The 26,352-nt window shown below is 47.2% G+C and overlaps 2 protein-coding genes across 5 annotated transcripts in view; one reads left to right on the plus strand and one right to left on the minus strand.

Annotated features, from left to right (window-relative positions):
* Window positions 1-14,571, plus strand: part of LOC140723564 (NACHT, LRR and PYD domains-containing protein 3-like) — a 32,795-nt gene extending 18,224 nt beyond the window's left edge. Inside the window, exons 7-14 of the mRNA XM_073038136.1 lie at window positions 4,824-6,561; window positions 7,677-7,763; window positions 7,919-8,089; window positions 8,245-8,415; window positions 8,571-8,741; window positions 13,176-13,346; window positions 13,502-13,669; window positions 13,834-14,571. Of these exons, the coding sequence (XP_072894237.1) occupies window positions 4,824-6,561; window positions 7,677-7,763; window positions 7,919-8,089; window positions 8,245-8,415; window positions 8,571-8,741; window positions 13,176-13,346; window positions 13,502-13,669; window positions 13,834-13,936 (2,780 nt within the window). The 3' untranslated portion in view covers window positions 13,937-14,571. The remainder of the gene's footprint in view (window positions 1-4,823; window positions 6,562-7,676; window positions 7,764-7,918; window positions 8,090-8,244; window positions 8,416-8,570; window positions 8,742-13,175; window positions 13,347-13,501; window positions 13,670-13,833) is intronic.
* The window catches only part of LOC140723535 (NACHT, LRR and PYD domains-containing protein 3-like), a 488,497-nt gene that overhangs the window by 325,342 nt on the left and 136,803 nt on the right, over window positions 1-26,352 (minus strand). The gene's annotated exons all lie outside the window — the stretch shown is intronic.

A 26,352-nucleotide genomic window follows, 5' to 3' on the forward strand; every position in this document is an offset into this window, starting at 1 on the left:
TCTGCTAGTGACTTTCACAGAGTTTGTCTGCCATTTCCTTTTCACCCATTACTAAATCTACAACATCAGTTTTCAGCATTCTGATATTGACCCTCTCACTTTTTTTTACTCTTTATATATCTAGGAAAGAAAAAAATACTTTGGTATCCTCTTTTATATTATTGACCATACCCTTGCTTTGCTGCACATTTCATGTGTATATCTAGGAGGATCTATATCATAGTTGCCTCCGACATGACTCAGGCAATAAATTCCAGTCACCCACTACCATGTGAAAAAAATCTACCCATGTGCTGTAAATTTACCCCATCTCACCCTAACCAAATGCCCTCAGGTACTAGACACCAGTCATATGTGAAAAAAAAACAACAAAATACAGGTTGTGTACCTAAACTCTTATCTCTCAAACTTTTACACCTCTGTCATATCTCTATTCTACCACCAGAGTAAACAAATGAACTTTATCAAATCTCTGCTTGTAGCACATGTCACCAAATCCAGGCAACACCCTGATGAACCTGTTCTGCACCCTCTCCAATCCTTCCAAGAGATGGACAATCAGAAGTGAACACAATACTCCAGATGCTCCTTCAAACCATGAGATCCAGGAGCAGAATTAAGCCATTCGGCTCAGTGAATTTGCTTTTCAATTCCTCTGTACCCCATTATCCCAGTAAACGTCGACAGTCTTTCTAATCAGGAACATATTGACCTGCATTTTAAATAGACCCAATGACTTGTATTCCTCAGCTATCTATGACAATAATTTCACAGATTCACCACCCAGCAGCGAAAGAAATTTCTCCTAGTATGGGTCCCCGGCAGCCAGGACAATTCACACGGTTCTCAAGCATGTTAATTTTCTGTATGAGCCTCCCATGTGGGATCTTGTCAAACACCCAAATAATATCCAAGCAGACAATATCCATGTGCAACTTCGTCCAGCACCTTTGTCACCTCCTGGAAGAATTCAATCAAGTTGGCAAGACGCAAGTTCCCCCACCCCCCCCCCCCCAAAACCTCGCTGCTGAACCCTAAACCCACCTCAAACATTCTCTCTTTCATACTCCCATGGGGCAGAAGATATAAAAGGCTGAATGTATGTACCACCAGCCTCAAGGACAGCTTTAATTCTGCATTTATAAGACGATTGAAAGGTCACCAAATATGTTATTATTGGCTTTTCAATGACAAGACAATTTTACATATGATATTGTAATATCGTGCATCTTGTAACTAATTACCACACACAGATAGCCACAGTAGACATACAGAAGAGCAGTAAGAATAAGTTTGGGTATGAACGGATTTAAGGAACAACTGATAATAGATTATGCAATTCTATAGCAAGCCCTGGGGAAAGCAGAAATCTTTCAATATTGTCTATCAAAAACCATTTGATTCTGTCCCTCGTGTGTATAAGAGAAGTTCCTAATATATATAAGATGCACCCAATCTTTGTTAAGTTTCTACAACATCTGATGAAGCATTTGCGTACGATAATCGCCATATTAACAACCACCGAGGAACAACCACTGTTATCAAAATAAATGGAGACATTTTCCAGAGCGAATTACAAAGCCCACTATGGTTGTCTAATTTACTGAAATGGACACAAATCAGGTATCAAATCAGAAAAAAATAATGAACAAATTGTGTAAGGTGTGGGAAACAAGTAAGGAAGTTATGGAACCTATGACAATTAAAGAGGTGGAAGTACTGGCGCTTTTAAGAAATTTAAAAGTGGATAAATCTCCAGGTCCTGACAGGATATTCCCCAGGACCTTGAGGGAAGTTTGTGTAGAGATAGCAGGAGCTCTGACAGAGATCTTTCAGATGTCATTAGAAACGGGGGTTGTGCCGGAGGATTGGCGTATTGCTCATGTGGTTCCATTGTTTAAAAAGGGTTCTAGAAGTAAGTCTAGCAATTATAGACCTGTCAGTTTGACATCAGTGGTGGGTAAATTTATGGAAAGTATTCTTAGAGATAGTATTTATAATTATCTGGATAGACACGATCTGATTAGGAGTAGCCAGCATGGATTTGTGCGTGGAAGGTCATGTTTGACAAACCTTATTGAATTTTTGGAAGAAGTTATGAGGAATGTTGACAAGGGTAATGCAGTGGATGTAGTCTATATGGACTTCAGCAAGGCCTTTGACAAAGTTCCACGTGGAAGGTCAGTTAAGAAGGTTCAGTCCTTAGGTATTAATGCTGGAGTAATAAAATGAATTCAACAGTGGCTAGATGGGAGATGCCAGAGAGTAGTGGTGGATAATTGTTTAACGGGATGGAGGCCAGTGACAGCGGGGTGCCTCAGGGATCTGTTTTGGGCCCAATGTTGTTTGTAATATACATAAATGATCTGGATGATGGGGTGGTAAATTGGATTAGTAAGTATTTCGATGATACTAAGGTAGGAGGTGTTGTGGATAATGAGGTCGGTTTTCAAAGCTTGCAGGGAGATTTATGCCGGTTAGAAGAATGGGCTGAACGTTGGCAGATGGAGTTTAATGCTGAGAAATGTGATGTTCTACATTTTGGCAGGAATAATCCAAATAGAACATACAGGGTAAATGGTAGGGCATTGAGGAATGCAGTGGAACAGAGAGATCTAGGAATAACAGTGCATAGTTCCCTGAAGGTGGAGTCTCATGTAGATAGGGTGGTGAAGAAGGCTTTCGGAACTCTGGCCTTTATAAATCAGAGCATTGAGTACAGAAGTTGGGATGTAATGTTAAAATTGTACAAGGCATTGGTAAGGCCAAATTTGGAATATTGTGTACAGTTCTGGTCACCGAATTATAGGAAAGATATCAGTAAATTAGAGAGAGTGCAGAGACGATTTACTAGGATGTTACCTGGGTTTCAGCACTTAAGTTACAGAGAAAGGTTGAACAAGTTAGTTCTCTATTCATTGGAGCGTAGAAGGTTGAGGGGGGATTTGATCAAGGTATTTAAAATTTTGAGAGGGATAGATAGAGTTGACGTGAATAGGCTGTTTCCATTGAGAGTAGGGGAGATTCAAACGAGAGAGGACATGATTTGAGAGTTAGGGGGCAAAAGTTTAAGGGAAACACGGGGTATTTCTTTACTCAGAGAGTGATAGCTGTGTGGAATGAGCTTCCTGTAGAAGTAGTAGAGGCCAGTTCAGTTGTGTCATTTAAGGTAAAATTGGATAGGTATATGGACAGGAAAGGAGTGGAGGGTTATGGGCTGAGTGCGGGTAGGTGGGACTAGGTGAGATTAAGAGTTCGGCATGGACTAGGAGGGCCAAGATGGCCTGTTTCCGTGCTGTGATTGTTATATGTTATATGTTAAATTATACTTTGACACAGCTATACAGGGATGATTGGAAATTAGTTCTTGCATCACTAAAGCTAACACAATTAATTCAAATAATGGTACTAATTTCCAAAGAAACCATATACAGCATATATAGCTATGCATATTTGTGTGATTCTATAAAATTAAATTAAATAAATTGTGTAGAAATAGAAAAAAAAAAAGAAATTAGTGAGTCACTATCGATGGGTTCAATGTCCATTCGGAGACTGGATGGCAGAGGAGAAGTTGTTCCTGAATCATTGAGTGTGCGCCTTAATCCGATCCTGTACAGTAGTCCTAATGAATCAGGCGGTGATGCAGCCAGTTACAATGCTCTGCAAGTCACACCTGTAGAAATATTTGTGTGATGTTGGAAACTCCTGATGAAATATAGCCGCTTTTGTGCCTTATCTGTAGCTGCATCGATATATTGGGGCCAGGTTAGATACTCGGAGATATTGACAGCCAGGCATTTGAAATTGCTTACTCTTTCCATATCAGATCTCTCTGGGGACTGGTGTGTTGTGTTCCCTCATCTTGCCATTACTGAAATCCACAATTAGCTCTAAGGATATATTTTCATCAACGCAACGCCAGCACTCTGTACAGGCATATGTAATTCTGATAAGGGGTACACATCACTGAACAGAAATGAAAACATAAGCCATAAAAATGAAGAAACTATCATAAGAAAAGAAAGTTAACCAATGAAAAAGTGTCCTGTCTTGCGTATCCAGTCAGCTGGGACACAATATCCATGGTCAATTCTGATAGGCGGAGGCATCATAATACAGTGCCCCACACTCCACCGGCCAGACTGATCAGTAGCAGTTGCCAAGACTTCACCACCCTCTCCACACACACGATGTACACCACTGAGACGCTTATGCTCTTTGCCAGTCATGGAGATTCCGTTCCATCTTTCCTCTGCTCCTCCATCACTGAGACTGAAAACTATCCATTTTCATTCTTGTCATTCCGATGGGTTATCGATCTGAAACCTCACTGTGATTCTCTTCACAGATGCTGCCTGACTTGAGTATTTCCCACATATTCTGCTCTTGTTTTGATGCAAACAAGAGCAGTGGACACCTTTGACTCCCCAGTGTGCAGCTTTGCTAAAATGCAGAGTGTCCTGCTCTCTATAGTTCCACAACAGATCAGCATTAACATTATCTGTTAATGATGCAAACAATGTTTTAAATATAGTGAAATGTTGTAACGGGAGAGCAGTCAGGATTGGAATAGGATATTAGGGGAATGTTCAACTTCACAAGTAATTAGTACCAGAATATGAGGATTGGACATTTTCTGGGACACCCATCACTGTCAGTCGTGGTGTCTGTGAAAAGAATTTTATTTTCTGTTCTAATATCTATGGAAGTATGAAATTAATTCATGTAATCTCAAACACTGAATGTTGAAATGCAGTTATAATATTCTTTGTCAGTTGAGCCATTTAACATTTTGGCTATGTTCTCTGTTCCCATGGAAGATGTTCAACAGAAACACAAGGAGACTCTGCGGGCACAAACTGAAACACTGAGAGTGAACACGATCCTGATGAGGGAGAAGGTGAAGGTTTTCCAGCTGGTTGATCGATACGCTGAGCTCACGGTCATTTCTACTGTTCGAGATCGGAGACTGGTGGAACATGAGCTGCTGTCAAGAGGTAGACACCATGAAGAATTGAGAGAGGAACATCTCCGCAGAAATGTGGAAAAAATCCGGACTGATCAGTTGTTCCAGAGCAGTTTTTCCCGGAGTAAATCCAAATCTGTGATTTCGGCAGCAGTGGCCGGAGTCCCAGGGATCGGGAAAACAACAATGGTACAAAAGATTGTTTATGACTGGGCCACAGGGAAAATATACCAACAGTTCCAGTTTGTCTTCAATTTCAAATTCCGGGATTTAAACAGTACTAACTGTCGAATAAACCTGAAGGAACTGATTCTGGATCTGTATCCTTACTTTGGGAATATCCTGAGAGAGGTCTGGAAGAACCCAGAGGGATTGCTCTTTATATTTGATGGTTTGGATGAATTCAATGACAAAATTGATTTTTCTGATAGTCAGAGAGACACAGGACCTCAGTACACATGCACAGATCCTGAATTCAAGTGCAAGGTGTCTGATATTGTGTATAGTTTAATCCAGCACAAGCTGCTCTCAGGGTGTTCAGTGCTGGTGACCACCCGTCCTACTGTGCTACATTTATTGGAAAAGGCGAAGATCAGTATCTGGGCTGAAATCCTGGGATTTGTTGGTAAAGAACGAAAGGAATATTTCTTCAGGCATTTTGAAGATCAGACGGTAGCAGCTGCTGTTTTCAAACACGTGGAAGAGAACGAGATCCTGTACACCATGAGCTACAACCCCTCCTACTGTTGGATCCTCGCTCTGGCACTGGGCCCCTTCTTCACACAAAGAGTCAGGGACCCACAGCGAGTTCCCAAGACCATCACCCAACTATATTCCTACTATATTTACAACATCCTGAAAAACCACAGCCGTGAGATTGAGAACCCCCGTGATGTGTTACTCAGGGTTGGTCAGATGGCCTTCAGAGGAGTGTCCGAGAAGAAGATTGTGTTTACAGATGGAGATTTGATGAAGAGCAATCTGCAGCCTTCCCCGTTCCTGTCTGGGTTCCTGATGGAGCTTTTGGAGAGAGAGGATTCTGCCCAGAGCGTGGTGTACACATTCCCACACCTCACCATCCAAGAGTTTGTAGCTGCAGTCGCACAATTCCTGATTTCAGATGGCAGAGATATTACGAAACTCCTCACTGAAGCTCACAACACGACAGATGGGCGATTTGAAGTATTTCTCCGTTTTGTTGCGGGTCTCTCCTCCCCAATGACAGCTCGGGGCCTGGAGGAGTTTCTGGGTCCATTTCCTCATCAAACAATCTGCCGGGTGATTGACTGGGTGAAGGAGGAGGTTACACGTCAGAGTGGAAACACGAGGAGTGAAGCTGGTAAAAGGAGCCTCCTGAACACATTGCACTACCTGTTTGAGTCTCAGAATCGTGGACTGGCTCAGGCCTCGCTGGGATCTGTGGAAACACTTTCATTCCGTGCAATGACACTGACCCAGATTGACTGCGCAGTCCTGTCTCATGTCGTCGGACTCTGTGATACAACAAAACAGCTCGACCTCTGGAACTGCCACATTCAGTGTCAAGGAATCCAGCGGCTGGGACCCAGGCTGCACAAGTGCCATGAGTTGAGGTAACTTGATTTATCTCTCACTCTGAACTGTGAAACTGTTCCATTGCATTGTTTAAATGTAAAGGGATTTGCTTAAAACTGCAGTAAATCAGATTGTGATGAATTGTGACAAATGACCCAGGGGATCGGTCAGTAATTCCCCAAGGACGGGAGGGTTCTGTGGTTCCTTGTGAAGGGATGTTGGAGACTTCATCAGATCAGTGAACAACGGCCATTGGTTTAATGGTAGTAACTCACAGGAATGGCCATGTTTCTCGCTGCCTGTGACACGTCCATTGACAATGTTCCTTCTCACTGTTACTGACACCCAGACAGACACTGACTGCAGCAGGTGTGTCAGAGAATCACATCCCCTTCCCGGTGAGGGACAAGAGACCGTCAGCAGACTGTCCCAGTGAGAAGGAAAGAAATACCATTGTGAGATTGTCCTCCCCTGCCCTTCCCCATGTATGATTATCACCATCAGTCCACCTGTGTGACTGTGCTCACTACCAGATACCCAAAACCCATGGGCGCATCTCCTCTCCCGATTGTGGGTCTCAGTTCAGACACACCCCTCCCATGCAATCTATTTCTGGATTATCTCAATTTATTGGATTATCTTTTCCCATTGGTATACTGCTGTGGGACTTCTCATCATCATTCCTCTTCATCCTGTGGGACATCTCTTCCCTGTCCCCACTTCCTCCAGTGGAACCTCTCATACTCATCCACCTTCCTCTTGTAGGTTCTGTCCTCCCATCCCTTTTCCTCAGGTGGGGTCTCTTCCACCGTCTCCTATCGACATTTCCATATTCACAACTCTTCCTCACTGTGGGACTTTCTCCCATCCATCATCACTGCCCCTCCCTACCCTCTCACATCAGGAACACTTTTCTAACCATCGGGGAATGAGACAGAAGATGTGCAGATTGCAGGGTCACACCAACAGACTAAATTACTGATATTCAGTGAATACGCTGGACCTGGACAGTGAGGGACATCGACAGTGATGGGAACCTCGATTAGTGATTTACTGAAGGGCTTAATTTTTCCTGAAATATCCGAGTGAGAGAGATTCCCTCAGACCCACTGTTTGAATGACTTTGTTCATCAATTTGGCTGTTTGTGTTTAGACTTGGGCAGAATGAACTGGGAGATTCAGGAGTGAAACTGGTGTCTGCGGCTCTGAGGAACCCGGAGTGTAAAATACAGAAACTGTGGTAAGTACCAGACTGTGGGAGATTGTGTTTACAGTCACTGGGTGTCTGACACTGAACATTAACGTGATCAGTAATTGTGTTACTGATAAACACTGGGAATTTGTACTGTCTCCCGTCTCTCTGTGTCCTTCACCCTCACTTTCCTGCATCTCCAGGCTGGGGGATGTCGGTCTCACAGATTCTGGTGTCGAGGATCTCGTCTCCGCTCTCAGTACAAACACATCACTGATGGAGCTGGACCTGAGTAATAATAACCTGGGAGATTCAGGAGTGAAACTGGTGTCTGCAGCTCTGAGGAACCCAGAGTGTAAAATACAGAAGCTGTGGTAAGTACCAGACTGTGGGAGATTGTGTTTACAGTCACTGGGTGTCTGACACTGAACATTAATGTGATCAGTAATTGTGTTACTGATGAACAGTGGGGATTTGTACCGTCTCCTGTCTCTCTGTGTCCTTCACGCTCACTTTCCTGCATCTCCAGGCTGGGGGATGTCGGTCTCACAGATTCTGGTGTCGAGGATCTCGTCTCCGCTCTCAGTACAAACCCATCACTGATGGAGCTGGACCTGAGTAATAATAACCTGGGAGATTCAGGAGTGAAACTGGTGTCTGCGGCTCTGAGGAACCCGGAGTGTAAAATACAGAAGCTGTGGTAAGTACCAGACTGTGGGAGATTGTGTTTACAGTCACTGGGTGTCTGACACTGAACATTAATGTGATCAGTAATTGTGTTACTGATGAACAGTGGGGATTTGTACCGTCTCCTGTCTCTCTGTGTCCTTCACCCTCACTCTCTCTCATCTCCAGGCTGGTCTATGTCGGTCTCACAGATTCTGGTGCCAAGGATCTTGCCTCCGCTCTCAGTACAAACCCATTACTGATGGAGCTGAACCTGAGTGGTAATAAACTGGGAGATTCAGGAGTGAAACTGGTGTCTGCGGCTCTGAGGAACCCGGAGTGTAAAATACAGAAACTGTGGTAAGTACCAGACTGTGGGAGATTGTGTTTACAGTCACTGGGTGTCTGACACTGAACAGTAATGTGATCAGTAGAAACAAAGAAACATAGAAAACCTATAGCGCAATACAGGCCCTTCGGCCCACAAAGCTGTGCTTATCATGTCCCTACCTTAGAACTAACTAGGCTTTACTCACAGCCCTCTGTTTTTCTAAGCTCCATGTAGCCATCCATGAGTCTCTTAAAGACCCTATCGTACCCGCCTCCGCCACCACCACCGGCAGCACATTCCGCACACTCAACAAACTCTACGTAAAAAACTTACCCCTGACATCTCCTCTGTAACTGCTTCCAAGCACATTTAAAACTATGCCCACTCATGCAAGTCATTTTAGCCCTGGGGAAAAAGCCGCTGACTACCCACACGATCAATGCCTCTCATCCTCTTATACATCTCTATTGGGTCACCTCACATCCTCCGTAACTCCATGGAAAAAGCCCGAGTTCTCTCAGCCTATTCTCATAAGGCATGCTCCCCAATCCAGGCAACATCCTTGTAAAGACAAAGCATACTGCAGATGCTGTGGTCAAATCAACACGTACAAACAAGCTGGATCAACTCAGCAGGTCAGGTAGCCTCCGTTGAAAGGAGCAGCTAACGTTTCGGGCCGAGACCTGACAAAGGATCTCGGCCTGAAACATTGACTGCTCCTTTCAGCGAATGCTGTCTGACCTGCTGAGTTCATCCAGCTTGCTTGTACCATGTTGATTTGTCCTTGAAAATCTTCTCTGCACCATTTCTATTGTTTTCTTCCTGTAGTGATGCGACCAGAGCTGAGCACAATACTTCAAGTGGGGTCTGACCAGGGTCCTATATAGCTGCAACATTACCTCTCGGCTCTTAAACTCAATCCCACGACTGATGAAGGCCAATGCACCGTATGCCTTCTTAACCACAGAGCCAACCTGCGTAGCAGCTTTGGGTGACCTATGGACTGGGACCCCAGGATCCCTCTGATCCTCTACACTGCTGAGACTTACCATAAATATCATATTCTTCCATCATACTTGACCTTCCAAAATGAAACACCTCACACTTATCTTGGTTGAACTCCATGGGCAAATTCTCAGCCCAGTTTTGCATTTTATCAATGTTCCGTTGTAACTTCTGATAGCTTTCCACATTGTCCACAACACTCCCAACGTTAGTGTCATCAGCAAACTTACTAACCCATCCCTCCACATCCTCATCCAGGACATTTATAAAAATTACAAAGATTAGGGTCCCAGAACAGATCCCTGAGGCACACCACTGGTCACCAGCCTCCATGCAGAATATGACCTGTCTACAACCACTCTTTGCCTTCTGTGGGCAAGACAGTTCTGGATCCACAAAGCAATGTCCCCTTGGATCCCATGCCACCTGACTTTCTCAATAAGCCTTGCATGGGTTACCTTATCAATTCCTTGCTGAAATCCATATACACTACATCCACTGCTCTACCTTCATCAATGTGATTAGTCACATCCTCAAAAAAATTCAGTTAGGCTCGTAAGGCATGACCTGCCTTTGACAAAGCTATGCTGACTATTCCTAATCATATTTTGCCTCTCCAGATGTTCATAAATCCTACCTCTCAGGATCTTCTCCATGAACTTACTAACCACTGAAGTGAGACTCACTAGCCTATAATTTCCTGGGTTATCCCTACTCTTTTTCTTGAATAAGGGAACAACATCCACAACCCTCCAATCCTCCGCAATCTCTCCCGTCCTCATTGATGATGCAAAGATCATTGCCAGAGGCTCAGCAATCCCCTCCCTCGCTTCCCACAGTAGCCTGGGGTACATCCCGCCATGTCCTGGTGACATATCCGACTTGATGTTTTCCAAAAGCTCCAGCACATCCTCTTTCTTAATATCTACATTCTCAAGCTTTTCAGTCCGCTGCAAGTTATCCCTACAATCGCCAAGATCCATTTCCGTCATGAATACTGAAGCAAATGATTCATTAAATACCTCCACTATTTCCTCCGGTTCCATATGCAGTTTTTCATAGTCACACTTGATTGGTCCTATTCTCTCACATCTTATCCTCTTGCTCTTCGCGTACTTGCAGAATGCCTTGGGATTTTCCTTAAACCTGTCCCCCAAGGCCTTCTCATGGCCCCTTCCAGCTCTCCTGATTTCATTCTTAAGCTCCTTCCTGCTAGCCTTATAATCTTCCAGATTCATATCATTACCTAGTTTTTTGAACTTTTCGTAAGCCCTTCTTTTCTCCTTGACTAGATTTACAACAGCCTTTGTACACCACGGATCTTGTACACGACCATCCTTTCCATGTCTCATTGGAATGTACCGACTCAGAACCCCACGCAAATATCCCCTGAACATTTTCTACATTTGTTCGGTACATTTCCCTGAGAACATCTGTTTCCAAATTATGCTTACAAGTTCAAACCTGATAGCCTCATAGTTCCCCTTACTCCAATTAAAGGGTTCCCTATCTTGCCTGATCCTATCCCTCTCCAATGCTATGGTAAAAGAGATAGAATTGTGATCACTATCTCCAAAATGCTCTCCCACTGAGAGATCTGACACCAGGCCAGGTTCATTTCCCAATAGCAGATCAAGTACAGCCTCTCCTCTTGTACACTTATCTACATATTGTGTCAAGAAACCTTCCTGAATACACCTAATAAACTCCACCCCATCTAAATCCCTCACTCTAGGGAGATGTCAATCAATATTTGGGAGATTAAAATCTCACACCTCAACAACCCTGTTATTGTTACTCCTTTCCAGAATCTGTCTCCCTATCTGCTCCTCGATGTCCCTGTTACTGTTGGGTGGTCTATACAAAACACCCAGTAGAGTTATTGACCCCTTCCTGTTCCTAGCTTCCACCCACACAGACTCTGTAGGCAATCCCTCCATGACGTCCTCCTTTTCTGCAGCCGTGACACTATCTCTGATCCACAGTGTCACAACCCCACCTCTTTTGCTTCCTTCCCTGTCCGTCCCGAATCATCTAAAACCCGGCACTTGAAGTAACCATTCCTGCCCCTGCACCCTCCAAGTCTCTGTAATGGCCACAACATCATATCTCCAAGTGCTGATCCACGCTCTAAGCTCATCTGCTTTGTTCATAATACTCATCACATTAAAATAGACACATCTCAAACCATTGGACCGAGCGCGTCCATTCTATATCACCTGTCTATCCTCCCTTTCGCACTGTCTCCAAATTTTCTCCATTAGTGAACCAACCTCCCTTTCCTCCATCACATCAGTTCGGTTCCTACCCCCAGCAATTCTAGTTTAACTCTGCCCAATAGCTTTAGCAAACCTCCCTGCCGGGATATTGGTCCCCCTGGTAATCAATTGCAACCCGTCCTTTTTGTACAGGTCACACCAGCTCCAAAAGAGGTCCCAATGATCCAGAAATCTGAATCCCTGCCTCCTGCTCCAATCCCTCAGCCACGCATTTATCCTCCACCTCATTCTATTTCCATTCTCACTGCCACATGGCACAGGCAGTAATCCCAAGATTACTACCTTTATGGTCCTGCTTCTCAATTTACTTTCTAACACCCTGTAGTCTGTTTTCAGGAATTATTCCCTTTTCCTTTACCAATATGTACCACGACCTCTGGCTGTTCTCCCTCCCACTGCAGGATATCTTGGATGTGATCTGAAACATCCTGGACTCTGGCACCTGGGAGGCAAACTACTATTTGCGTTTCTTTCCTGCGTTCACAGAATCACCTATCTGAACCCCTAACTATAGAGTCCCCTATTACTGCTGCCATCCTCTTCCCCCAGGGAGGCCGTTCAACCCCCTCCAGCAGTACTCAAACAGGAGCACTTATTGTCAAGGGGGACAGCCACAGGGGTACTCTCTAGTACCTGCTTCATGCCCTTCACTCAACTGACTGTGACCCACTTCTTCAGTCTCCCGTGGCCCCAGTGTGACCACCTGCCTGTAACTCCTCTCTATCATCTCCTCGCTCTCCCTGACCAGACGAAGGTCATCGAGCTGCATCTCCAGTTCCCTAACTCGGTCCCTAAGGAGCTGCAGCTCGACACACCGGGTGCAGATGTTGCCGTCCAGGAGTCTGGGAGTCTCCAGGATCTCCCACATCTGACACCGAGCACAGAAAACCAGCCTCACACACATACTCTGTCTGTATTGTAAACAGATAACCTACCTCGCCTCGACCCTTTATCGCCGAAGCCCCGTTGAGCCAAAGCCTTCCTACTCTGTCTCCCGCTCCTCTGACGCTCGCACTGTAAATTTGTCTTCCTTTTAAACTCTTTCTGCTGTTCTCACTGGCCGACTTGCGCAGTCATGCTGAAGAAAAAAATCAGTAATTGTGTTACTGATAAACACTGGGGATTTATACCATCTCCTGTCTCTCTGTGTCCTTCACCCTCACTCTCTCTCATCTCCAGGCTGACCCGTGTCAGTCTCACAGATTCTGGTGCCGAGAATCTCGCCTCCGCTCTCAGTACAAACCCATCACTGACGGAGCTGAACCTGAGTGGTAATAAACTGGGGGATTCAGGAGTGAAACTGGTGTCTGCGGCTCTGAGGAACCCGGAGTGTAAAATACAGAAACTGTGGTAAGTACCAGACTGTGGGAGATTGAGTTTACCGTCACTGGGTGTCTGACACTGAACATTAATGTGATCAGTAATTGTGTTACTGATAAACACTGGGGATTTGTACCGTCTCCTGTCTCTCTGTGTCCTTCACCCTCACTCTCTCTCATCTCCAGGCTTGACAAGGTCGGTCTCACAGATTCTGGTGCCGAGGATCTCGTCTCCGCTCTCAGTACAAACCCATCACTGACGGTGCTGAACCTGGGATTAAACTCGCTCACAGACCGATTTGTTCCAGCTCTCTGCCGCCTCATACTGACCCTCCCGAGTCTGGAGTGGATCTGGTGAGTGTTTGTGTTAATGTTTAATGTGATAAAATATCAGCAGATCTACGGGTGTTCTGGTGATATTTGTCTGTGAGAGTTGTTAAAACATTAACCCCAGTCCCCTGTTACTGACACTGTTGTGTAATCTGTTTATTTCATCTTTATTCTCCCAACTGTTTCAGCCTGGGGTCGAATCAGTTCAGTGAGATCGGGGGTAAGGAACTGAGATGTCTGCAGGGAGTCAGACCCGGACTGAGAGTGATCTGTGAACATCTGAATGTGTGAACATCCCTGTCCGTGGAATGGTGGCATTTTGCCCGATTCTCCGCCCTCCCCTTTAACGCCCGCCATTACCTTTAATGGCCGCGTGCCGGATTTAATTCCCAATGGTTTTAACGGAACCGGCTCCAGTATCGAGCTCGGTGACATCGGAAGCCGTCCCGCAGTGACCTATTTCCGCCTGTTGTCTAGCTGCCACCTGTGTGGGTTCGAGACTGCCCCAGGAAGTACAAAGACCAGAAGAGTCCGGGGTCCAGGGCTCAGTCTGGGACAGCGGTGTCCCGGGGTGGGATAATCCAAGGTGAGAATCCTTTTGCTCCCTTTGCTGAGGACGGTGCATTCGGCAGTCTGGCCGATATAATGATGTTAAATTGACAAATCCCTCGGCAGTGACCCTGGATCTGCTGCGATCCCGGACACGGTCCTGAAGTGTGATTTTATAATCATCGGTTCCCCGATGCAGAGTGACGGTGAGAAACGGGACTGATTATTCAACCGGTCACTCGTTGTCGCCGGTCAGTTAATTGTGTGTGACTGTGAGTGAGTCGGGAGCAGCTTATTTATTCCCGCACGTCAGCAGCTCACACATTGTTTAATTTACATTTGTCATGATGAAATCAATAAACCGCTGTAACTTCCTGTCCTGGTGCCGGACTCGAGTTTTATTTGAGGTTTCTGCTGCCCCCCGCACCCTGTGCACTGCAACAGTGGGTCGGAGCTCCTCACACTGACACAGTCGCGTCTCAGCTCCAGGCTGAGGGAGGTCGGACTGGCTGAGTCTGGGTGCCCAGGATCTCATCTCCACCCAACCCACATCGTGGCTAACTGCTCCGCATCAGATAAAATCGACTATAATAGAGGTGTGTCCATGAAGTCCCAAGTACAAGACGGATGGGGGATGAAATACCAGCGTTAAAGGCAGAGTGAAGTCTCTCCACATTGTCCCATCACACACTCCTGTGGTCAGACACGGTGTGAAGCTCCCTCCACACTGTCCCATCACACACTCCCGGGGTCAGACACAGAGTGAATCTCCCTCCACACTGTCCCATCACACAATCCCAGGGTCAGACACAGAGTAAATCTCCCTCCACCCTGTCCCATCACACACTCCCGGGGTCAGACACAGAGTGAAGCTCCCTCCACACCGTCCCATCACACACTCCCGGGGTGAGACGAGGAGAAAATCTCCCTCCACACCGTCCCATCACACACTCCCGGGGTCAGACAGAGAGTGAATTTGCCTCCCTCCGCGCTGTCCATTTCGCCCTCTCCTGTTCTATGGCATGAGATTTTTTTTAAATCAAGATATACTTTATTCAAAAATAAAATTATTTACAACAAACCATTTGATGACTCTGTCCTTTACAGATGTTCCCATTAACAGATGTTTCTATGCATTTCCACACTTTCAGCCACTCATGTGGCACTCTGTTGGTTCATCTTTACACACCATTGTTGAGGGGTGAACTCCCCACCACCCAACCCCACACACTCCTGCTGGAGAAGAACCCTAAACCGTGGTCCTTCCCCACTGGGCCCTTGGGGTGGCTGCACCAAGTATCAGCGCGTCCCTCAGCACATACTCCTGCAACCGAGAAGGTGCCAGTCGGCAGCATTCCCCCACGGTCATCTCCGTGTGCTGGAAGACCATCAAGTTTCGGGCCGACCGAAGAGCGTCCTTCACCGAGTTGATGATCTGCCAGCAGCACCGGATGTTGGTCACCGTGCGCGTCCCCGGGAACAGCCTGTAGATCAGAGAGTCCTCTGTCACGCAGCTGCTGGGGATGAATCTCGACACCGTCCCTTCCACCCTCCTCCATGAATCCTCAGTGTTCAAAGCAGTGGGTCACTGACTCCTCCTCATTGCAGTCCTCCCGTGGGCAGCAGGGTGCGGAGACGACGTTCCGGGCGTACAGGAGGGATCAGACTGGGAATGCCCCTCTCACGGCCAGCCAGGCGAGGTCTTGCTGCCTGTTGGTGAGGTCTGGCTATGAGACATTTTGCCAAATGAATAGGTGGTCTGCTCAGGGAACCACCCCACTGTGTCCATCATGTCCTTCTCCTGCAGTGCCTGCAGGACTGCAGGACCATTGCCTGATGGCCCTGTGGTCAAAGGCTTTGACCTGGAAAAACTTTTCTAAGAAAGACAGGTATGGCGGCAACGACCAGCTGACTGGGGCGTTGCGCGGGAAAGGGACCAGACCCATCCTTCGTAGCCAGGGGGACAGGTAGAACATCGGCACAATGCGGTACTTGGTGCCCACGTACCTGGGATCCACACACAACCTGATGCATCCACACACGAAACTGGCCATCAGGGTGAGGGCGACATTGGGAACGTTCTTGCCCCCATTGTCCAGGAACTTGTGCATGACTGCCCGTCTGACTCACTCCATCCTCGATCCCCAGTCGAATCTGAAGACGGTTCTGGTGATTTCCAAGCTGCAGGAGCGGGGGACTGGCCACACCTGCGCCAAGTACAGCAGCCCTGAGAGCACCTCACACCTGATGACCAGGTTCTTGCCCGTTATCGAAAGGGGGAGTCCTCAGCACAATCCCAGTTTCTGTTTCACCTTGGCAGTCCGCTCTTGCCAGTTCTTCCTGCACGCCTCGGCCCCTCAGAACCAGATCCCCAACACCTTCACGTGATCAGACCGGATGGTGAAGCGGACACTGGATCGGTCGGGTCAGTTGCCGAAGAGCATGGATTCGTCCTTCGTGCGGTTGACCCTGGCCCCCGACGCCAGCTCAAACTTTTCGCTGATCAGCCTGCGAACTGACCTCGGATCGGAGCAAAAGATGGTGACATCGTCCATGTACAGGGAGGTTTTGACTTGTGCCCCTCCGCTGTCTGGCAGCGTCACCCCTCTTCTGCCCTCATCCCTCCTGATGGCTTCGGCAAAGGGTTCTATGCAGCACATGAACAAGACAGGGGAGAGAGGGCAGCCCTGCCTGACTCCAGACCTGATGGGGAAGCTGTCTGTTTCCCACCCGTTGACCTGGACTGCGCTACAAATGTCCGTGTAGAGCAGTTGGATCCAATTCTGGATTCCCTCCCCAAATCCCGCTTTGGAGAGTACATCCGCCATGTACATGTGCGATATCCTGTCGAAGGCTTTCTCCTGGTCCAAGCTGACCAGGCAGGCACCCACCTCCCTGTCCTGCACACAGGCGATGGTGTCCCTCAGCAGCGCGAGGCTGTCTGAGATCTTCCTGCCCGGTACAGCACAGGTTTGGTCCTGGTGGATCACCAGCTCCAGTGCAGACTTGACCATGTTGGCGATAGTCTTGGACAGGATCTTGTAGTCCACATTCAGGAGTGAGATGGGCCTCCGATTCCCAATGTCTTCCCTCTCCCCCTTATGCTTGTAGATGAGGGTGATGATGCCCTTCCTCAAGGATTCTGACATGCTGCCTGCCAGGAGCGTAGCGTTGTACACTTCCAGCAGGTCGGGGCCCATCCGGTTCCACAGAGCCGAGTACAACTCGACCGGTAAGCCGTCGCTTCCGGGAGTCTTACCCGACTCAGAGGAACGGACGGAGCCAGTCAGCTCGTCCAGGGTCAGTGGCTGCTCCAGACACTCCCGCTTGCCGTCGTCTAAGATCTGCGTGATAGAGGTACTGTCCAGCCTGCCGTCGGCGCTGCCGGATGGTCCAGCCGCATCAATGGTGCAGTTGACGTCTCCGGCCGGGACGTCACCAGCAGCGGTGGGAGCCGCTCGCTCCGCACGGGGGAGGCGCACACGGCGGTCAGCCGGAGCGGAGTGTCCCGGTATTTGACGTCTGCTACCAGACCGTCCCCGACCACACCGACAAACCCCGGGTCCACCAATGCGACCACCTCCGGTAGTTGCGGAGGTGTGGCAGTCCGCACTCCTGGAGGCAGGTCACGTCGGCCTTTACCGGTTCTTTATTTCAGAAGCACACTGTCCTTACCTTCGCAGTCCTGAGCCTTCATGCCCACGGCCTTTGTGAAGTCCTTCACCTTCTGTGTGCTCAGGAACTGCAGGTCATCCTCCCCTGGGTGTGGCAGTTCCTGTTCTGTGCCTGGGGGCTTGGTGTCTCCCAGGTCTGCTGCCCCTTCAGGCTGCGAGGCTCCATATGTGGCTCCGCTCCCGGGTTCCCGGAGCTGGGGGTCTCTGGTGGTCTCCGCCTCCTGTGCTTGTTCTTGGGGGGTGGCCAGCAGACTTTCCCCACCCTCTCTCTCCTCCTCTCCGTTGGCTTTGCCCGCTGCTTTGTCTTCTGGGGCTGCTGCTGGCCTCCCCCAACTCCTTCCTCGTCTGACGTGGACAGGTTACCGGAGGCTGCGCGGTCCCCTGCCTTTCTCTTCACGAGCTCCTTCCGTTCCGCCCTCTGTCATTTGACCGGAGCTTTTTGGGCCTTCTTTCGTTTGCCCACAACGCTCCAGCCTTCCTCCCCCTCGGCTCTCCCCTCCTCCATGGACTCCTCCTCCTTTTCCTGTGGAGGGTCCTGGAGGGTCTGCAATGGGGTGGGGGCCCTCGGGGTGGCTGCGCCTTCTCCTCTGCTGGCGTCTTCCATCGCTTCGGGCGCCGCCTCTGCAGGGGTGGCGGGTACATCCGATCCTGCCGGGGCCCTTCCAGTGCCAGCACCTCCCCTGGCCGCCTGTGCATAGGTTCCCGGCATGTTTCGGACAGGCCCTGTACAGGTGGTCGGTATCTCCACAGAGATTGCAGGACTTGGCCTGCGTGTAGTCCTTGGTGAGGCGGCCCTCCACCTTACAGTTCTTACAGATTATCGCCCTGCACTGGGCTGACATGCCCCGCCTTGCCGCAGTTGCGGCACACCCTGGGCTGCCCGGCGTAGACCAGGTAGCCTCAGTTCCCTCCGATGGCGAAGACTGAGGGCAGGTGGACGACGCAGCCGTTGGAGTCGACCTTCAGCTTCACCTTCACCTGCCGTTTGCTTGTCCAGCATCCCAGGCTGTCCTTCACGTCCAGACAAGCTCCTACGCTCTACACATACCGAGCGAGGAATGTCAGAACGTCGGCCACCGTCCATTCCTGCTGGGCGGCAGCAAAGAGGGGCTGTGCTTGCAGCAGCGAAAGCGGCGCCTCTCTCCCCTTCGCTTGGAACAGCTGGAGCAACTTCTGCCACCCTGCGGGTCATCGGAAGCTGACATCGAGGAACCCAGCCAAGTCCTGGATGCAGTAGATGTCGTCGATCGTGAAACCGCAAAAGTCCATCAGGACCTTCTGGATGAAGGTCACTCTCGTAAATCTCGTCTTCCAGGGGTTACCACACAGCATACCCAGGCAAGGGTTAACACAAGATATTCCAAAATCCACTCCTATGGATTATACGAAGTGACAGCCACACACGTTCGTTGTGGTTCCGTGTACCGATGATCAACCCACTCTTGTGGGCATAGGAGAGTTCCAAGCCTCAGCTGTGACTAACTGAAGCTATCAACTTTTCAAGTCTCTCTCTCTCTCTCTCTCTCTCTCTCTCTCTCTCTCTCTCTCTCTCTCTGCAGATCACTCTCTCTCTCTTATGGTTCAGTCCACAGTCAGCGCTTTCAGCCTGTGATTGACGTCATAGTCCCGCCTCCTCACGCCGGCGCTCTTAAAGAAACAGTCACAGTACGACCGCAGGCTCGTAACAGCTGCAACACAACTTCCCGACTTTTGAACTCATTGCTTCAACTAATAAAGACAACCATGCCCTTTGCCCTCTTAAACTCCCGGTCAATCTGTGCAGTCTCTTTCAGGGAGCGATGAACTTGGAGTCTAAGATCCCTCTGATCATCGACACTGTTCAGGGTTTTGCATTTAACAGTGTACTGTCTCATACATTCCACCTACCGAGCTGCCAAGATGATCATCACTAATCAAATCTCACTGAGATTTCTCAGGTCCTGTTGAATTTATTGCCAAGTGCACAAGTACGGGAAGGTACAGGTACAGAGAAACACTGACTTGTGGCAGCATCGCAGGCAAGTACATTCAGCTAACACACGGAACACAAATTATACGATTCTCTGTCAGTACCAATCTATAAATATGCTTTATGTCATTTACAATATATAAAATACATTGTGTCATGATCACTATTAAAAAGTGCATTTTGTGTCAATAATAGACTTGGAAATGTTGAATTTGGACCCTGTCTCCATTCCTCCTGTAATCCGCAACCAGCTCTTTTGTTTTTGTCACAATGAGGGAGAGGTTGTTTTCTTGACACAATAGTGTCGGGGTGATGACTTCTTCTCTATATGCTGCCTCGTTATTATTTGGGATCCGGCGGATCAATGTAGTGTCGTCAGCAAATCTAATTAGCAGATTGGAACCCGCCACTGCAGCCCCACAGTGCACTATGTACTGATTGCAAAGCCACGAAATTGCATGTGAATAGCCTCCCCTCCCCCAACTCCACACTTTCTGCGTCACCAGCAGACTGGGACATCTCACATCTCGCTGCCTCCGCCAGGACATTAAACTGTGAACAACTGTGGTCAGGGACTGATCTCTGGGGTACTCCAAACGCTACCTCCTTCCAGTCTGAAAACAACCCACTCATCCAGACTCACACTACCGGCAGTTTATCGATCTCCAACGAAAAAGCCTAATCACCTACTCCTGAGCTTCAATACCATTGTTGACTCTGAGTTTACCACCGTCAAATGCCAGGAGGAACATAATAATCAGAAAGTCTCTAGTCACAGCCGCGTAAATAAAATGTGATCTCAGTAGGTGTGTGGCGCATGCTCAGAATGGGAAAGAGACAGACAAACTGAGCCAAGTCACAGACTGATGAAGGGGAGGAATGATTCATTTTGATACAGAGAGGGAAGCAGAGAGTTTGATGTTGTGCCTGATGCTGGAACTGTGGCCAGTTAGAAGATGAAGTCTTGTCCCCCCAAATTGTTTTGAGTTGTGACAGTGTTTTTCTCAGAAGGCACCATGGAAACTAAAATTATCTGAGTTGAAATGTTGTCCTTCACCCACTGACGTGGTTTGAAAACTTTTAACAGTTTAGAAAAGTCAAAGGATTTGAGTATGGGAATCACAAACACAACAGCACGTTAGTTCCGCTGTATCTGTCAGTTCACCAGCGCTTGAATGCCGCCGATCCTTGAATGTGGAGGCGGAGATGTTGGAGAAGACAGCGCCCCACTCGCTACAAGGAGAGCCCGAACATGTGTCAATGTCCGTGATCTGATTAGATACATCGCCATGACGTTTAGCAGTGTGATGTCATTCACTGGCTCTCATTTTGGAAGGGATTCAGTCGGCCATCGCAGATACACTAACAGCTTCGCACTGGGAAGCGGCCGTTCACCTGCTCCGTGTGTGCGAAGAGACTCATTCAGTTAACCCACCTTGTGATGCTCCGGTGAGTTCACAATAAACAGAGGCCACATTTCTGTCCGGAGTGAGCAAAGAGTTTTACTCAATCATCCCAGCTGCTGCAACACCAGCAACTTCACATCAGGGAGGAAGTTCAAATCAGCTCCGTGTTAAATGTTTAACCATCACGGTGACTGAAGGCAGTTGCAGGTTCATGAGGGACTGTTACTGTCAGATTCTGCAGTTCTTGCGGCTGCTCATCGCACCCAGGACTGAACCCTGGTCACTGAGCATTGGAGGAATCTGTTCTGCTGATGTTAGCCTTAAACTGGACTGGTGTTTAATATTGTGTATCTGTGAAAGATAAATCACTTCTGTATCAAATCCCGTGTCTCAGATACTTACTGTCTCTACCACACTCACTATGTACACTAGAAAGGCCACTCGGCCCATCTGGTTTCTGCCCATGAGTAGATGACAGGTTGCAACTAGTCACCACTCCGTGGGATAGGAAATTTCCCGTGAATTCCATAGAATCACAGAAATTTACAACACATTACAGACCTTTTGACCCACAATGTTGTGCCGACCATGTAACTTAGTCTCTAAACTGCCTAGAATTACCCTACCGCATAGCCCCCTATTTTCCTAAGCTCCATGTACCTATCTAAGAGTCTCTTAAAAGATCCTATTTTATCCGACTCTACCACCGTCGCTGGCAGTGCATTCCATACACAAACACCACTGTTGTTTAAAAAACTTGGCTCTGACATCTCCTCTGTATCTACTTCCAAGCAGCTTAAACCTATCCCCCCTCGTGTTAGCCGTTTCAGCCCTGGGAAAAAGCCTCTGGCTATCCACACGACCAATGCCTCTCATCATCTTATACACCTGCATGAATTTCCTGCATGATTTTCTCCAGGCTGAATAAGACGATGAGCTCACTGTGGTTGTGACGTTCTTCAGGGCTCTGGACGAAGATGGTTAAACTCCTTCTTCTCCGCTCTTTTCAATGTTTTAGGTCACTCTCACTAATTTCAAAGGTCTTTGCTTCGAACTGCTGGGTTGTTACAATGCACCTCTGAAGTCTGACAGCAGACTAGCGAGTGAATCTTCGATGGAGCAGAGTCAGAAACCAAGTTGCCAGTCAGGCATTTGGGGCTCCAGAAAGAGATGGGGCCTGGAGTTTACAAGGAGGAGGAAGAAGAGAAACTGAACCTGCAGGATGTGGCTACAAATGAAAGATCAGACACATTTGGAAACTGTTTGATTGAAAAAAAGGTGATTAATTTCTACAAAATACTGGAGGAAATCAACAGATCAGGCAACAAATGTAGAGAGGAATAAATAGACGTTTAGGCCGAGCCCATTTAGCATGCCTAGACGGTGTACTCCTCTGCTTAGTTGCTACCTGAACTGCACAGTTCCTCCAGCATTGTGTGTGCGTGTGTGTGTCTGTATTTCTAGCAACTGCAGAATCTCTTGTGTTTTATATCTGCCTTTGTAAGAGGGTTGTCCTAGAGGCATTAGATCAATGGAATGCCTGTTGATGTTGAGTATATTGTTTCTGGGAGCCGCTTTCTACGTTAAAACAGTTACTAAGTTTTCTACACAGAAAAAACCCTACGGTGTAGACATGAAACCGGTGCTAGCAGGAACGTTTAATGGCACTTCGATTACCCATAAGCCCCTGGGTTTAAAATTTCGCTGCCTCTGAAGCAACGATCAAATGCGCAGGCATCAAGGTCGATGACGTCACCGAATAGCACGCATGCGCGCCGTACACAAAGGACCTCCGGATGATCGGTAAAGGTAAGAATGATTTTCCGGGCTACTATCTTAAACACCGACTGAGGGACATTTGCTGTGAACTCTGGACATCATAGTCCGCAATCCTGGGACAGTCCTGCTCTGTTCCCTCTCTCTCAGTCCCACGATCCGTACGCGGGCCCCGGGGAGCTTCCGGCTGATGAGGGAATGGGAACTGATGGATCTCTCGGACAGAGCTGATCTCCAGCTATCTAAATGCAAGGATTAGGAACTCGGAGAAAGGGAAAAAAAACATCTTTTACATCACCAGTTGAGAAAATCACCTTTGTTCTTTCTCCAATCGTAGACAAGAGAAAATGTGCAGATGCTGGAACTCAGCATTCGTACTCTTTTCCATAGATGCTGCCTGGCCTGCTGAATTCCTCCAGCATTTTGTGTGTGTTGCTTGAACTACCGCCTCTCGGTCTGCACTTTTCTACCGGTGAGAACATGTTTTGTCCCATTCTCTCTGGGCACATAATGATATCAAACACCTTTGTCCTGGGCAACTAATAGCTTTCACATCACAAATGTGCCAGACTCCAATGAGACAGAAAGACTACTGCCCTTCCGTTTATGTTCAATGGCATTGCCACACTGAGTTCAACACCATCTGTCACTTGGGGGAGGGTTCAGGGGAAATATTTATGTACAATACAGAAACTGGTGTTACAGTATTGTGGCGATTACAGTTGGAAAATTTACAAGTGGGAAGAAGTGGAGTGATATTTGGAAATCTGTCTTTGTAAAGTATCATTTAGCAAGCAAATCACATACGGAGGGTGTGCAAAAGCTCTAGTGAGAAAATCCTTCATAACCTGCAACAGGCTTGCGACATATTTTGTGTGAGAGTGCAGATGAACTCGATCAAATCCAGATGAGATCAAAGCTCTTATCGACAGTGATTTAGATAGATAGATAGATACTTTATTCATCCCCATGGGGAAATTCAACATCTTTTCCAAAGTCCCATACACTTATTGTAGCAAAACTACATACAATACTAGCTAGCTGTTAAAAGAAATACCACCCTATTTAAAATTCAGTGTGCACGTCTTGTTGTCAGTGGGTGAAAATTGCACAGCACAAGGTGTTTTGACACACCTGTCATCGCAAATTAGATGGGACATTGGTGGAAAGGTGGGGAGACCTCCAGTGTCCCTGATGCCCTCACATACAAGATATCATCCAGCTGCAGCTTGTAGCCCTGCACTTTAAGGAGCTGGAGCTGGAAATGTATGAATTCTGGATCATCTGGGAGTCAGAGGGGGTGATAGTTATGACATCAAGAGAGGTGAGTTACACCCAAGGTACAGGACACATTAAACTGGGTGAGAGTCAGAAAGGGGAATGAGGTTAAACAACCATCGCAGAATAGCCTTGGGGCCATCTCCTACAACAACAGGTAGACCACTTTATAAACCGTTGGGGGGGGGTGGATAAATACCATATACATACCATATGTGGATACGGCCACATACCACACAGTCGGTATGTACAGACCACATGAGATCCTCAGTGATGTTTATGTCGAGGAACTTAAAGCTGTTCACTCTCTCAACCCCAGATCCATTGATGCCAATAGGGGTTAGCCCGTCTCCATTCTTTCTGTAATCCACAACCAGTTCCCTTGTTTTTGTGACATTGAGGGAGAGGTTGCTTTCTAGACACCCAGACAGATGCTGTTCAGACCTCAGACAGAGTCAGCAATCAAATGGTTGAGCCTGGTGCGATGAATGTGCTGAGCTGTGTATATCACAATGCAAGAAGCATCGTAGGACAGCCCGATGAGCTCAGGACAGGGAATTATGATATTGTAGCCATTATTGGGACTTGGTTGCACCCAACACTCAGAGATTTAGAGGAACAAACTTTGTAGAGATCACAGACTGTGCTAAGAAACAAAGGTTGATATAGTAAGCAATTTTAACTTTTTATATATTGAGTGGAACTCCCATACTGTAAAAGGACTAAATGGGGAAGAGCTTGTCAAATGTGCTCTTAATCTGGATGTAGAATTCCTAACGTAGAAGTGTGCAATAAACTGTTAGGAAATGATCCAGTGTTAGTGACTGAAATTAGTGTATGGAAACACTTTGTATCTAGCGATCGTAATGACATAAGATTCCAAGTAAATATGAAAAAGAGAGGGCTGGACGATGGGTTGAGACTCTAAATTGGAGAAAGGTCAATTTTGATGGTATCAGAAAGATCTAACAAGTGTGGATTGGGACAGGCTGTTTTTCTAGAAAAGGAGTACTTATAAGTGGGAGTTCTTCAGAAGTGAGGGTGTAGAGTTTGTATGTGCCTGCCAAAATAAAAGTTGTAAGGTAACTGGTGCGGGGAACCTTGGTTTTCAAGAGATATTGAGACTCCGGATATTTTGTTCCTCTAAATGCCTCAGACTGTTGGGTGCAACCAAGACTCATTAATGACTACAGTAATTAATGCCACACCCTGAGCTTATCTGACTTTTTGTTTAGTGGTCTTCAGTTGGATTCTAAAAGCTTCCCAATAGTTTTTGCTCTTTTGTTTGCCCTCACTTTGGCTTTTATGTTGGCTTTGGCTTCTCATTTCAGCCATGGTTGTGTCCTCCTGACTTTCCAATGCTTCCATTTAAGCTGTCTAATGCGACTAACTGCACTGGGACCATCGCCGGCCATACCCCTACCATCCAGGCTCCCATCCAAACTTCTTTTAAATGGTGAAACCAAACTCATATCCAACACTTGTGCTGACATCTCATTCCACACTGTCACGACCATTTCAGTGAAGAGCTTTTCCACATGTTCCCATTAAATTTTCACCTTCCCCACTTACCTATGACCACTGGTTGTTGTCCCACCCAACCTCAGTGGAAAAAGCTGCTTGCATTTATTTACCCAATCTTCTCCCTCATCATTTTGTATACTTCCAACAAATCCTCAAAGCAATGTGTAATTTCCTTGTTTATGTTTAGAGACTTTTTTAATTTTATAGAATGATGAGGGATGTTGATCGTGTGGATAGCCAAAGGTTTGTTACATTGGTGATTATAAATCAAAGTATTGAGTATAAGAGTTGGAATGTAATGGTGAGGTTGTATCAGACATTGGTGAGACTGAATTTGGAGAATTGGGTGCAGTTTTGGTCACCTAATTACAGGAAGGATATTAATAAGGTTGAAAGAGTGCAGAGACGGTTTACAAGGATATTGCTGGGACTTGAGAAACTGAGTTACAGAGAATGGTTGAATAGGTTAGGACTTTATTCCCTGGAACGTAGGAGAATGAGGGGTGATTTGATAGAGGTGTATAAGTATAT

The sequence above is a fragment of the Hemitrygon akajei genome, unplaced genomic scaffold (assembly GCF_048418815.1).
Source record: "Hemitrygon akajei unplaced genomic scaffold, sHemAka1.3 Scf000118, whole genome shotgun sequence".
Classification (NCBI taxonomy): Eukaryota; Metazoa; Chordata; class Chondrichthyes; order Myliobatiformes; family Dasyatidae; genus Hemitrygon; species Hemitrygon akajei.